The sequence below is a fragment of the Chlorocebus sabaeus genome, chromosome 23, assembly GCF_047675955.1.
Source record: "Chlorocebus sabaeus isolate Y175 chromosome 23, mChlSab1.0.hap1, whole genome shotgun sequence".
In the NCBI taxonomy this organism is placed as follows: domain Eukaryota; kingdom Metazoa; phylum Chordata; class Mammalia; order Primates; family Cercopithecidae; genus Chlorocebus; species Chlorocebus sabaeus.
This window is the reverse complement of record NC_132926.1, coordinates 78,861,540-78,877,413: the sequence shown is the minus strand read 5'-3', so window position 1 is coordinate 78,877,413 and position 15,874 is coordinate 78,861,540. Positions and strand designations below refer to the sequence as shown.

The 15,874-nt window shown below is 33.2% G+C and overlaps 1 protein-coding gene across 20 annotated transcripts in view; it reads left to right on the top strand.

The window, feature by feature from the left end:
• PPIP5K2 (diphosphoinositol pentakisphosphate kinase 2) overlaps positions 1-15,874 on the top strand; it is an 80,332-nt gene that overhangs the window by 37,953 nt on the left and 26,505 nt on the right. For 11 of the 20 annotated variants that reach the window (XM_073010783.1, XM_008014077.3, XM_037985091.2 and 8 more), the window contains 5 exons: positions 6,059-6,200; positions 6,957-7,180; positions 12,054-12,181; positions 12,758-12,872; positions 15,744-15,788. In XM_073010783.1, coding sequence (XP_072866884.1) covers positions 6,059-6,200; positions 6,957-7,180; positions 12,054-12,181; positions 12,758-12,872; positions 15,744-15,788 — 654 coding nt within the window. The remainder of the gene's footprint in view (positions 1-6,058; positions 6,201-6,956; positions 7,181-12,053; positions 12,182-12,757; positions 12,873-15,743; positions 15,789-15,874) is intronic. The other 9 variants (XM_037985146.2, XM_037985107.2, XM_037985076.2 and 6 more) reach the window with 1 other exon arrangement.

The window sequence follows — 15,874 nt, the reverse complement described above, 5'->3', positions numbered from 1 at the left end:
TTTCTAATTATGGATTTCAGAATAGTTTAGTACCTCAGTTATGTTTATGTCAGTATTAAATTGCATTTTTTAGAAGTTTGTTCATAATTTCCTCTTTAATTTCTTTGTAATTTGTGTAGGATCTATAGAGATGTCCCTTTTTCTTTCATAACATTATACTTTTTTTCCTTTTTTTCTTGATCAGTTTCACCATGGTTGATTAGTTTATTAGTCCTTTCAAAGAACCATTGTTTAGATTTGTTAGGTCTCTGAATTATATGTTTATTGTCCATTTGATTAATTCTCATTGCTTAATATTTTATTTCTTCTACCTCTCTAGTTTGATTTTGCTATTTTTCTGATTCTCAAAATTAATAACACCAGGTGAATACTTACTAAGTTATTAATGGTCTGTCTTTTACAAAATTTGCACCCTAGGCCGTAAATTTTCCTTTATGCACTCTTTTGACTGGAGTCATTTATTATATTCATAAATATAAATATTTCCAACGGAGAAACAGCCTTAAATTCTAGACTCACTTTCTGGATCACTGACCTTTGAGTTTGCTTCCATAATTCTTTACCACCTTGTTATTTCACAGATTCCTTAAAACATAAGTATAGAAATTCTTTGCCCAGAATTTTTACTTACCTTCAGTGGATATATTGGTCCAAGCTACCTAGTTTATTATAACCAGAAGTAGAATTGCACTTTATATTTTTTTATATTTGTAGAAACTTACTTAATGTGGTTAAATAACTTGCCAAGCTAAATGTCAAAACTGGAATGTGAAACTATATTTTTATTGATGGCTTTTATTAAATTCAAAAAAAAGAAATCATTACAAAGGCATAATAGGATAGTGGTTGAGAGCACCAGTCTGTAGCCAGACTACCTGCATTTGAGTCCTACTCCTTCACATCCTAGTGGTTTGATCTTAAGCAAGTAGCTTAACTTCAGGTAAGTAACTCATCTGGGAAAAGAAAATAATAGATGCCTAGAGTTATTACATGTAAATATATGTCAAGTGGTCAGAACTATATTCACACATGTTAAGAGAGTCAGCAGATTGTCATCAAATTCCATTAAGTTAGAGTATTTCTCCTAAATTTTCTTTAATGATAATGACAGCTAAGGTTTAATATTTTTTAACATGAATTGAGTCTTTTACTTCCTCCCTGATCTTACTACTATACAGTTCACCCTTAGACAATATTGGGGTTAGAAGTGCCAGTTCCCCTCACAGTAAAAAAAATTAGTGTTTAACTTCTGACTGTGCAAAAACTTAACTACCAAGTTAAGCCTACCTCTGACTAGAAGCCTTAGAAATAATGTGAACAATGAACATACATGAAGGGTCTTCAAAAGTTAATGGAAAATGCTTATTATGCAAAAACTATACACAAATTTCAACTTTTTTTTTTTATAGTAAAATAAACTCGTATTAACTTGTTATAAAATGTCTGAACAGGATTTAGTTTGAGGCACTAACAAGAGTAAGACATCAGTTTGAAGAGAGCCCCTGTGAGGGCAACATGAGTTCTGCTAAAATTGAAACAAGAACAAACAGCAAATTTATGGCAAAGCTTAAGCGAAAAAAATGGTGAAATCATTGATACTTTACAAAAAGTTTATAGGAACAGTTTCCCAAAGAAATCAGCAGTATACAAATGGATAACTCGTTTTAAGATGGGACGAGATGATGTCGAAGATGAAGACCTCAATGGCAGACCATCTACATCAATTTTGCAAGGAAAAAATTAATCTTGTTCATGCCCTAATTGAAGAAGACCAATAATTAACAGCAGAAACAATAGCCAGTACCATAGACATCTCAGTTGATTCAACTTACACAATTCTGACTGAAAAATTAAAGTTGCGCAAACTTTCTGCTTAATTTAGAGTACCAGAACCATTGTGCTTAGATCAGCTATAGATAGTAGCAGAGCTTTCAATGGAAATTTTAAACAACTGGGATGAAGATCCCGAAGCATTTCTTTGAAGAATTGTAACAGAAGATGAAACTGGTTTTACCACGATGACCCTGAACACAAAACGCAATCAAAGCAGTGGCTACCAAGAGGTAGAATTGGTCCAGTCAAAGCAGAAGCAGACTGGTCAAGAGCAGAGGTCATGGCAGTAGTTTTTTTGGGACTCTCAAGGCATTTTGCTTCTTGACTTTCTGGAGGGCTGAAAAGCAATAACATCTGCTTATTATGAGATTGTTTTGAGAGAATTAGCCAAAGCATTAGCAGAAAACACCCACAAAATCTTCACTACAGAGTCCTCCATCGTGACAATGCTCCTGCTTATTCCTCTCAGAAAAGGGCAGTTTTGCAAGAGTTTCAGTGGGAGATCGTTAGGAATCTACCTTGTGGTCCTGATATGGCTCCTTCTGACTTCTGTTTATTTTCTAATCTTAAAAATACATTTATGATTTGGCTCTCTGTTTGTCTGTTACTGGTGTATAAGAATGCTTGTGAGTTTTGCACATTAATTTTGTATCCTGAGACTTTGCTGAAGTTGCTTATCAGCTTAAGCAGATTTTGGGCTGAGACAATGGGGTTTTCTAAATATACAATCATGTCATCTGCAAAGAGGGACAATTTGACTTCTTCTTTTCCTGACTGAATACCCTTTATTTCTTTCTCTTGCCTGATTGCCCTAGCCAGAACTTCCAACACTATGTTGAATAGGAGTGGTGAGAGAGGGCATCCCTGTCTTGTGCCAGTTTTCAAAGGGAATTTTTCCAGTTTTTGCCCATTCAGTATGATATTGGCTGTGGGTTTGTCATAAATAGCTCTTATTATTTTGAGGTACGTTCCATCAATACCGAATTTATTGAGCGTTTTTAGCATGAAGGGCTGTTGAATTTTGTCAAAAGCCTTTTCTGCATCTATTGAGATAATCATGTGGTTCTTGTCTTTGGTTCTGTTTATATGCTGGCTTACGTTTAATGATTTGCGAATGTTGAACCAGCCTTGCATCCCAGGGATGAAGCCCACTTGATCATGGTGGATAAGCTTTTTGATGTGCTGCTGGATCCGGTTTGCCAGTATTTTATTGAGGATTTTTGCATCGATGTTCATCAGGGATATTGGTCTATAATTCTCTTTTTTTGTTGTGTCTCTGCCAGGCTTTGGTATCAGGATGATGTTGGCCTCATAAAATGAGTTAGGGAGGATTCCCTCTTTTTCTATTGATTGGAATAGTTTCAGAAGGAATGGTACCAGCTCCTCCTTGTACCTCTGGTAGAATTCAGCTGTGAATCCATCTGGTCCTGGACTTTTTTTGGTTGGTAGGCTATTAATTATTGCCTCAATTTCAGAGCCTGCTATTGGTCTATTCAGGGATTCAACTTCTTCCTGGTTTAGTCTTGGAAGAGTGTAAGTGTCCAGGAAATTATCCATTTCTTCTAGATTTTCTAGTTTATTTGTGTAGAGGTGTTTATAGTATTCTCTGATGGTAGTTTGTATTCCTGTGGGGTCGGTGGTGATATCCCCTTTATCATTTTTTATTGTGTCTATTTGATTCTTCTCTCTTTGAACTTCCATTCACAATTGCTTCAAAGAGAATAAAATACCTAGGAATCCAACTTACAAGGGATGTAAAGGACCTCTTCAAGGAGAACTACAAACCACTACTCAGTGAAATAAAAGAGGGCACAAACAAATGGAAGAACATACCATGCTCATGGATAGGAAGAATCAATATCGTGAAAATGGCCATACTGCCCAAGGTTATTTATAGATTCAATGCCATCCCCATTAAGCTACCAATGAGTTTCTTCACAGAATTGGAAAAAACTGCTTTAAAGTTCATATGGAACCAAAAAAGAGCCCGCATCTCCAAGACAATCCTAAGTCAAAAGAACAAAGCTGGAGGCATCACACTACCTGACTTCAAACTATACTACAAGGCTACAGTAACCAAAACAGCATGATACTGGTACCAAAACAGAGATATAGATCAATGGAACAGAACAGAGTCCTCAGAAATAATACCACACATCTACAGCCATCTGATCTTTGACAAACCTGAGAGAAACAAGAAATGGGGAAAGGATTCCCTATTTAATAAATGGTGCAGGGAAAATTGGCTAGCCATAAGTAGAAAGCTGAAACTGGATGCTTTCCTTACTCCTTATACGAAAATTAATTCAAGATGGATTAGAGACTTAAATGTTAGACCTAATACCATAAAAACCCTAGAAGAAAACCTAGGTAGTACCATTCAGGACATGGGCATGGGCAAGGACTTCATGTCTAAAACACCAAAAGCAATGGCAGCAAAAGCCAAAATTGACAAATGGGATCTCATTAAACTAAAGAGCTTCTGTACAGCAAAAGAAACTACCATCAGAGTGAACAGGCAACCTACAGAATGGGAGAAAATGTTTGCAATCTACTCATCTGATAAAGGGCTAATATCCAGAACCTACAAAGAACTCAAACAAATTTACAAGAAAAAAACAAACAACCCCATCAAAAAGTGGGCAAAGGATATGAACAGACATTTCTCAAAAGAAGACATTCATACAGCCAACAGACACATGAAAAAATGCTCATCATCACTGGCCATCAGAGAAATGCAAATCAAAACCACCATGAGATACCATCTCACACCAGTTAGAATGGCAATCATTAAAAAGTCAGGAAACAACAGGTGCTGGAGAGGATATGGAAAAATAGGAACACTTTTACACTGTTGGTGGGATTGTAAACTAGTTCAACCATTATGGAAAACAGTATAGCAATTCCTCAAGGATCTAGAACTAGATGTACCATATGACCCAGCCATCCCATTACTGGGTATATACCCAAAGGATTATAAATCATGCTGCTATAAAGACACATGCACATGTATGTTTATTGCGGCACTATTCACAATAGCAAAGACTTGGAATCAACCCAAATGTCCATCAGTGACAGACTGGATTAAGAAAATGTGGCACATATACCCCATGGAATACTATGCAGCCATAAAAAAGGATGAGTTGGTGTCCTTTGTAGGGACATGGATGCAGCTGGAAACCATCATTCTTAGCAAACTATCACAAGAACAGAAAACCAAACACTGCATGTTCTCATAGGTGGGAACTGAACAATGAGATCACTTGGACTCGGGAAGGGGAACATCACACACCGGGGCCTACCATGGGTTGGGGGGCGGGGAGGGATTGCATTGGGAGTTATACCTGATGTAAATGACGAGTTGATGGGTGCTGACGAGTTGATGGGTGCAGCACACCAACATGGCACAAGTATACATATGTAACAAACCTACACGTTATGCACATGTACCCTAGAACTTAAAGTATAATAATAATAATAAATAAATAAATATTTAAGGGGCACTCATTTTTCTTCAGTTAATGTAAAAAAGTCTGCATTGACATGGATAAATTCCCAGGATCCTCAGTTTTTTTGGGAATAGACTAAATGGCTGGTATCATTGCTTACAAAAGTGTCTTGACCCTGACAGACCTTGTGTTGAGAAATAAAGTTTTTTACTTTTATCTTTTAATTCAATTTTTTTCACATACTTTTTGGAAGTTCCCCAATATTTTGTATATGTATTCCATACTCTAGTCCTACAATAGAGTGAACTAGAGAAAAGAAAATGTTAAGAAAATTCTAAAGTGAGCTAGAGGAAAGAAAATGTTATTAAGAAAATTATAAGGAAGAGAAAATATATTTACTATTCCTTAAGGGGAAGTAGATCATCTTAGAGGTCTTCATCTTTATTTTCACACTGAGTAGGCTGAGAAGAAGGAGGAAGAGGAGGGGTTAGTCATGCTGTCTTAAGGGTGGAAGAAGTGAAGGAGGTGGAAGGGGAGGCAGAAGAAACAGTACATTTTGGTGTAACTTTTAGGGAAAAACCTATATGTATGCATATATGTATGTGGTCCTTTGCAGTTCAAACCTGTGGTGTTCAAGGGTCAACTGTATTTTGTGGTCATTTTAATTTCTGCTATGGAATTATTCTCCAGCTACTGGAAAATTTTGTATATGTATATTGTTTTCTTAGACAATTAGGCATAACCACATATAAAATATATACTTTACTCATTTGTAGCTTACTCCATCTGGAAGCATTTCTCTTATCAAATCAATGCATTTAATTAAAAATCCTGTGAAGACCTGTGATAAAGTTTATTCCTTAATTCAGAGTTTGACTTCTCAAATCAGACATCGAATGGAAGATCCCAAATCATCAGGTAAATATGTTTTTCTTAGAGCATAGAACAAATAAAAGTTACTATTCAATTAAGCGTTTTAAAATATGATGCACCAATCTTATTTTAAGAAATAAGCCTTTTTTGAGAGCTATGTGTAGTTTGAGTTAATATATATCAAGCAAAAAATAATGGCTAAGTTATAGTCGTTTTTATCTATGACAGCATGAAAGATAAAATATTATCATTTGATTACCTTATTATGCAGCATTGCCATATAGTTAAGCAGTGAGTAGACAGGGTAATAAGAAGGAGCAAGCAATAGGAAAGTGATCTAGGCTCTGGCCCCAAAGCTTAGTTGGTTAGTAACTTAAACAACTTTGGCATCTTGGGTTTTTTTCTGTCAGAAAATGGATCAGTTGGACTATTTTTAATGTCTAAGGTTCCTCTGCTAAAGATAGTCTACCTATTCACTTAGTTATGTGAATCTAATAAGAGTAACAGTATTGAAAATTAAAAATATATGAGCTTAAAAGAGCTTTGTTAAAATTGTTGCCCTTTTTCTTCTTCTTGTTATTAAAGTCTATAATATATGGAAAAAGTCTTTTATAAGCCTAGTTCCTAACCCTTCAAGTCAAAAAAATACATGGTTGCTAGTAGTCTATGCCTATAGTAACTTCCTAACTTCATACCGTTGTATTTTTGACACTTTAAAAAGTTTCTAATTATTAGCATATTAATATATATTCTAAATCAGATTTTTAAGTTGTGTAAACTAAAAATGTTATGTTGTTTTAGATATTCAGCTTTACCATAGTGAAACATTGGAGCTTATGCTACGTAGATGGTCCAAGTTAGAGAAAGACTTTAAAACAAAGAATGGAAGATATGATATTAGTAAAATCCCTGACATATATGACTGTATAAAATATGATGTCCAGCATAATGGTTCCTTGAAATTAGAAAACACAATGGAATTATATAGGCTTTCGAAGGCATTAGCAGATATTGTTATCCCTCAGGTAAGTCATTCTTAAGAATCAATTTTCTTATAATATTAAATAAATACATACTTTTAAAATGTCTCTTGGTGGAAAAAAATGTAGTTGGTTTTCATGTCCTTAGAAAACCAGTAACTTTAAACAGGAAATTAGGTAATTATGAATTTATATTTTAAGCTTTTTATGGTTATATTGTTCACATTATTTGATTTTCTAATAGTTTGATTACAGTGACATTTTTTAGTAGACTATATTTATTAGAGCAGTTTTATGTTCATAGCAAAATCAAACTGAAGGTACAAAGATTTCCCCTATGCCCCCTGCCTCCATACATAGCGCATCCTCCCCCACATTATGATTATCCTCCACAAGAATGGTGCATTTTTTATAACTGATGAACCTATAATGACACATCACCCAGAGTCCATAGTCCATTAGGGTTCACTCTTGGTGTTGTACATATAAGTTTGGGCAAATTTATTGTGACATGTTTCTATCATCATAGTAGTATACAGAGTATTTTCAGTGCCATAAGAATGTAGTAATTTTTTTTTTAATTTAAGAATTGATACTCTTTGTAATAATATGCGAACAAGCTAAAGAATGGAAAATAATAATTCCATATGGAATAAATAAAATAAATATTTATTGAACACCTGTTCTTCATCTGCTATCTATATATGGAAATATGTGGGGAGTAAGACATAAAGATAGTTGCGGCCTTATATGAAATTTTTTGCAAGTCTTTTTACTTTATGCAAAAGTATTTTGAAAATAATGTTTAGAGGTCAAGATATACATAGTTGTTCTTTTGGGGGACATGGGTCTTTTCATTATAGGAGAATAAAAATAAAGATGTAATAAGAATTCAGATAACTAAAATGCAATTAAACAGAATTGGATTGATAATAAAGGGGTAAGTGACAAAATATATTGAGATCAGGAATGTGTTAGAAGGACAGAGTTCCAGATGCCATTTTTGGACCTTTTTTCAACTCAGTAGAAGATTATTTGGATATTGTAAATAGGAGGTTGGAGTAGATCAGATATTCCAACTGTGGACTACATAAAGTTTGACAGCAAGAAAATGTTAAATATATGAAAAAGATAAAGATTGTGAAACAAGTTCAAAAAGCCTAACTTATGAATACCCATGTATAACAATGGTTAAAATAACTGTCCCTTTCCTAATATACATAGACAGTACAGGAAAACCTATAGATTTTGAAAAACTGAGAATTCAGACAGTTGTACAACTTACCTATAGGTATTTGTGTACATGTTAACAATTAGCTTGTTTCTTCAACGTGAAAGAGAACTATATATTTGTTTGATCAGATATATAGTGTAGACAATTTTAGGTATATTGTATGAACCTGTGATTTTAAAAATTATTTTTAAAAGAGGATGAAAATATCTCAGACTTTACGAATATGTCTTTAGGTCTTACTTTAGGAAACATTTACTTAGGAAACAGGACTCATTCCCTCACAATTTCTTTCATTTACCAAATGAAAAAGGTAAGTTTTATTCTGTAAAAGACAAGTTTTATTTTGCATAATAAAATGTTTCAGTTTTGTAAGTATGCTTTTTAACAATTAGCTGTGAATATGAGACTTTAAGATATTTATGGTGGCTATAAGCACTTTTCAAGGTGGGCTTTCAGTATATCTAAATTTATCACCTACTCAGAGGCTAAATAAATATACAACGCTTTGTCTAATGTTTAGCATAACCATGTCTGTGCCATTGTATTGCTTATTTAATCTCACCCCTCTACTGTTTCCATTATATATACTAAATATTTTACAACTGGGAATGGAAAATTAGTCTCTAAGAGTTGAGCCCAAAAGAAAACTCAAGTGTTAATGGTATTGTAGATGGTCATTTCTCCTCGTTACATGGTGTATGTATTTCAGGTGTATTGTTTATATAGTTGAAAACATTTCTCACCATGTCTGTGTAACTTAAATATTTATAATAAATTTTTTTAAATACTAGAAGAAGCACCAAAGATTAGTATGTTACGAAGGAGCTGAGTCATCATTTGTATCTATCAAAGTAATTCTTCGCTCAGCTGTACTCAGTCTGTTATGGTAATTCTCTTTGCTGCAATTATGTTAGATTTTCATGACGGTCTGAGAATTTATTTGAAGACAACTCTAAAATTATTTTTCTTGGAAAAGTTATTTTTGAAATCGTTTGACTCTTCAGATAAAATTATGCCCAAGTTTAAATAAATCAGTTCTATTTTTGGTAAATTCATACTTTTAAAACAAGAAGGTCTTTTTATATGCTTCCCTGGTGTCCTGACATTATTTTATAAATTGAGGAGAGGACAACTTTGGGTTTATCTCCGTAACTTTTTCGTATGTCAATCTTTATTGTTAACAGAAAGTTTGGGTTCTTTTTATTTTCAGATCGTTGAATCAGTCCAATAAATATTACCTTGCTTTGTTACTTTAGGCCTTGTAAATACAGAAACTGTGGACAGAAGGCAGGTATTTTCAATCACAAAAAAAAAAACTAGCAATTATAAACATATTTACAGTAATTTATAATGAAAATGTGGTTTGTAGGAAAAAAATAAAATTTCGCGTACATAGTTCTCAAGCAAATAATATTTCAAGCTTCAAGATTTGACTCAGTCAAATAATACAAAGTTTTAACTTGTTTGGAATAATTTAATGCAGACTAACAGGGTATGACTATGAAAGAGAAATGTATATACATATATTCTGGTGTACTTCAAAATGATACTATGCCTTAAAAAATCAGTTTCTACTCTTACATTGATTGTTTAATTTTTACGTCTATGCTATGTGAATTCTGTAATTCCAATCATATCTAGGCTTACATGATGCGTATGGTCTGTTTTAGTTATTTTAACAGTTAAACTAGTTTTGTTAGGTGTTTATGCTACAATAGAATCAAATTTTCACTTTTTAACCAGGCTTAATCCTCAGAAAATTGGGGCCCTGGTTTAAAAATGATGCTTTATAACTCTGATGGTATGGTGGTAAATAAAAACATTTAGAGACCATATTTGATATTAAAATTCTCTTAATTGAGATGACACGTATTAATTGAAGTTTAAAGATGTTTTCTTTGGTTATCTGTAGATTATGAAATGCAGACAGTTCTTTATAGTAGCATTTCCCAAAGATAGTTCAATGACATTCTCAATGAAATCATTATAGAAAGCCTTCAAGTCGCTTTAGCTGGTATTTTAATGAGTTCTATTTGTGGCACAGATGTTGTAACTACATATAAGAATTTGCATATATAAAAATTATTTGGTCCTAGTTGATAGAGGCAGATGAGCAAAATATGTCACTGTTTTGAAGAGAGAGATTTCTTGATTATAAAAGTAATATATCTTTGTAATAAAACTAGAAAATACAAATACAGCAAAAAAATTACTACAACATTACCAACAAAAGAAAAACATATCAATGTTTTGGAATATTTTTAAAGGCCTCTCTCCTTAAATTCATTTACATATAATTTTTTCCATAAATGCATATATATAGAAAATACATTCTTTACGAAAACTGAATCAGAAAAAGCATACTATTTTACAACCTAATTTTTTCCTTCATTTAGCATAAAGAACTTCTTTCCATGCCAATAAAGCTAATATGCATTATTATTCCCGATGGCTGAGTGGTGTGAATGTAAGAATAATTTATTTAATCAACTTGTATTTGGAAATCTAGACTTTTGAAATTTGTTTCACTCTCTTTACACGTCTTTCCATTCATTCAAGACCATTTCTGTAGCTCCAGAAATCTTTAATCAGTTTTTACCCAGACCAGCAGTGTGTGAAAATCCGTTTCCTCACACCTTGCTAATAACAAATTTTTAAAAAAGTACTTCCTTGATGATTTTGTAATTCCAACATTTTTCTTTCATTTACACATAAATACACAGTTGCATATTGACTATATAGTCACCTACATTGGCCAGATTATTGAACCACCTTAGCTTTAGTTTAAGGTAAATCACCCCCAGGAAGTTCTGTTTTCATAGGTCTTTCATCTGTAATCAGTCAGCATTTTCTTTATTAGGCAGTTTTGAGATCTATTGTCTATACTGATGTTATTCCATGTGAATCTTTCTGGAGGTATCTGGTAGCAGGAAATAGCCTTTAAGTTGAGATATCCTAAAATGAACTTGGAGAGAGAAGGTATGTGTGTTTCTTCCCTTTTCCCTTTTCTCCCTCTCTTGCATTCTACCCCTACTTTTCTGCCTTCTTCTTTTCTCCTCTTCTACTGATTTGAACTATAATTTTCATTGCAATTACTCTTAAAATTGCCATGTTTTCTGGACACTTCACATTGTGTTAATTCCTTACAAATCCAGTTAACCCATAATGATTATGTCATTAAATTTGATAATTTCATGGAATCTTTGCTCACTACCAGTTAAAACTTTAAAAATATTGGCCAAAGGCTTTTGAAGAACGTGTTAGTCTTTTAAATCTTTGACATTTGGAAAGACAGAAATCTCAAGGTTTAATTTTTTTCATATATTTATTACATATTGTGCTTTAGTGTTTGTGTCCTTAATCCACCTTTCTTTTAGGGTTGTTTTTACATTTAAAACCTCTGATTTAGTGAATACTAGTCATAAAAATTACATTCACCCATTCATTCTCCTCCTTCAGAAATTACTGGCTTTTGTTCAGTTCCACCACAAAATCCTTCCAATTATACTTAATAGTTTGAAAATCATACATTTGCAGTTGCAAAAAATGCAAACTTGGAGTTATCCAACATTCAAAAAAGGCTTGATAAAGTATTTGTCTCTCACTAGACTAATTTAGGAGTGTATTTTTTTAGAGTACTTTGTCATTATATCCTTTTTCTAATGTCAAGTATTTTTTGCTCAGGAATATGGTATCACTAAAGCTGAAAAACTGGAGATTGCCAAAGGCTACTGTACTCCTCTGGTTAGAAAAATTCGCTCAGACCTACAGAGGACACAAGATGATGACACTGTAAATAAACTTCATCCTGTGTAAGAAACTGTACTGGTTATTTAAATGTCTAGGCATCTATTTTTGCATACTTCAAATTTAAATTACACTTTGATGATCCTATGAAGTCAGAAGTGTGTCATTGGCATACTGTGAAAATACTATTACCTAGATATTTCTATTAACTTCCAACCAAAGTTATTTTTGGCTCCAATTTAGAGAAAACTAAGGTGAGTGGGGAAAAGGGAATATAGGTCATCGTTCACATGGGATCATCAATGTGTACCCCATTCAGCAGCATTAATGTCTGTGATCATCTTTAGGTCTATAACCTCTGTTATTGCTACTAAAAGAGATAAAATAACCTATTTACAGTGTACTTGACTAATATTAAGTCTATTCTTTGACTACTCTCAGAGGTCCTAGTTAGTTATAGTTTGTGTCATGTTAGAAGAATATGTACTAACATAAATCCTCTATTGCAGTTGGAAGAATAATAGATTTTTATGGTCTTTTACTTCTAGTGAAATTAAATTTAATTTTGGAAAATAATTTCAATATTTAGTGAGTTTTTGATTATATGGTTATGTTTGAACACTGTCTGCTTTTAATTTTAGGTATTCTAGAGGTGTTCTTTCTCCTGAACGTCATGTTCGTACTAGATTATATTTTACTAGTGAAAGTCATGTACATTCTTTGCTGTCTATTCTTCGCTATGGTGCCTTATGCAATGTAAGTAGAATAAGTTACATCAGTCTAACAAATATATTTAATTTTGTAGTTAAATCACTGACTGCTATTTTTACTGTGAAATTTTAGTATATCATCCTTAAGTGTTACTACTTAATGTCGTCTTTCAGGGGACTACTATATACCAAGCATTTTGCTAGATGTTAGGGATAAAGATGTTCTCTTCAGAGAAGATACATTCAAGCAAACAATAATATAAATTATTTTAGGTGATTTTATAGACTGATGGCAGTAAAGAGAAGCCTGATGAATTTGAGTCATTTAGGGGTCAGAATTGATGAGACTTGGTGTTTGGTTAGACATTGTGCCACTTACCTACTATTATGTACTATCTACTGTTATCTACTATTATGTAATGACATACCAAGACTTAGTGGCTTAAAACAACCGCAGTCATTTCATTTTTATCTCATACAGTTTAGAGTGTTGACTAGGATCAGTTATGAAGTTTCACTTAGAGTCTCATGAGGTTGTGGTCAGACAGTGGCTGGGTCTCAATCTCAAGGGTTTTCTCTCATGTTTGGTGCTTCATGTTGGCTGTCTGCTGGGACCTCAACTGCAGTTATCAACCAGAACACCTACATCTGGCCTTTTCATGTGGCCTGCTTCCTCAAAATGTTGCACCTGAGTTCCAGGAGTGAGCTTCCTATGAGAGCAAGGTGCAAGTGCATGGCATTTTTATGACCTAACTTCTAAAACCATAGCATCACTTCTGCTGAGCTCTCTTGGTTGAGGCAATCACAGAGGTTCATCCAGGTTCAGAAGGAGAGGAAACAACCCACAGCACTAGATGGACTGAGTGTCTCTGTCATATTGTAAGAAGAGTATGTAGAATTGAATGCGTATGTCAGCCATCTTTGGAAAACACAAAATCTGCTACGGTGATACCCATTTGCCACAGTAATTCATATTCTTCCTGCATACAAAACTCACTTAACTTCTCCCTCAGTGCCACCCACTCCATTCAGTGCCATGCTGTAACAGGGTAATACTACTTGAAGTCCAGAATCTCATCTAAATCAGTCATCTCTAAACTAGCCAAAAGATAAGAATGTTTCTTTATTTTTCTGTGCGTATGAATATTTGCACATCTGTATAGAAAGTGATCTATAAAAGAAAATTCAATTTTGTTTTCTTATGTACTTTTAAAAGAAGGGCAGTGAAATATGTAATGATAATTTGGTATATATCTGTTTCCTAATCAATCTTATTACTGGTCCTGAGAGTAATTATTATCATAGTTATCCTAAGGCTGTTTCAAAGTTCTATTCCAATTAAAATTCCAAACCCATATGTTATTTCTTCTGGTTTTTTGTTTCTTCTTTGTCCCACTAAAGAATAGCAAAGTGACATCCTTGCATAAGTATGTGGATTAGTGGGGAAAAAAAATGACCCTTAATTAGCAAGGCAAAAGCTTATATAAACAGTAGTGTTGATGGAATTGTTTGTGAGGAGGAGAGATACATCTCTTACATGGTCCTTTTTGACATATATAGAGGGTATAAAGAACATGAATAATATAGGAACTGATAGAAAGCCTGTGGCTGGAGAATAGCAGTAAGTATTGGATAAAATGAGAGCAGATGTGGTTGAAGAGCCCGTGCCTTGTATTCTAAGTGGATTGGGAAGCCATTGAAAGGTTTTAAGCAGGGAAGTGGGTGACTTTGGTTGTTGTGTGGACAGTAGATAGGTGAAAGTGGGTATGAGGAAACCAGTTAGGAAATTAGTACAGTGGTCCAAAAAGATGTCATTTAGACTAGGGTGGTGGCTGTGGATCTAGAGTTTGTTGGGCATATATTGAATTCAGGCTGCATTTCTAAAACAAAAACTGAACAACTTCATTATTTTAAAAATCAGTGCTTCCAGGGGGAAAAATAATTACGTGTATTTACTAAGGTGAAAATTGAAGTCTATACCAAAATGTTTTGTTTTCATTATCCCAACTCTTATTATCCTTATAAGAATCTGTAAGTAATATAATTAAAATCTTACTCAGTGTATTACCAGTTGTAATTTTTAATTATTCAGAATGGACTGGGTAAAATCTTTCTGTAAAATTATTTATAAAGTTTGTTAAGGAACTAAGATTATAAACAAGATTTCAGGAATATGTGTAATGGGGCCTTAATTTAAAAAAACATTTTTGTGTCTTCTTACATATTAATTATGTTCTGGAAGTTACTACTAAATATTACTTAATTTTATCTATTTATTAGAGAAGACCTAGCAAAATCTATAACTGCAACACTGAGTTATACATTAGATGGTGTTCTTAATACTGGAGTATCACAAAATCACAAGATCAATTATCTCTTCACCTAATGAAAATTTTCAGTATTTAAACTCATCATTTATGCTAACTTTACATTTAGTGAAGCTCAGTAATGCTAATTTATGTTTTCCCTTATCAATTTTGAAAAAAATACATCTTTTCACATATTACCTCCTAAACTTGCACATATGCATGTGCACACACACATACACACGGAATGTGTAATGTCTAAAATAGAAATAAAATACATGCTGAATTTTAAAAAACATACAGTCAATGTGTGGTCTTATAATTTACTTTTAAAACAAGATGCATTCTGTACTAAAGTTCTTAATATTGTATACTCTTAGTGTATACAAAAAGGAAATGTGCTTTTATATATTTGTAATGTAATTACATAGTATACAGCAAAGGAAATTTATCTGTGATGTACATATAATTTAAGTAGATCCTGTTAATTGTTGACTATAGACTTTGAGTAGTTTTGCCTTTTCAGATATAATTTTCTACTTTGAATGCTTGTAGTACATGTTCTCTAAGATCCTTTTCAGTTCTGATGCTCTATGATTACATGTTTAAAGACCAATGATTCTCAGAATGAAGATGGAGGAATGGTGAAGGAGATGGTAAGATCAATAGAATTTGCATATGCCTCCTTCTGCTGATTTTTGAATATCACTTCAGTGTAATAGGGATATTTATTGATATCGCA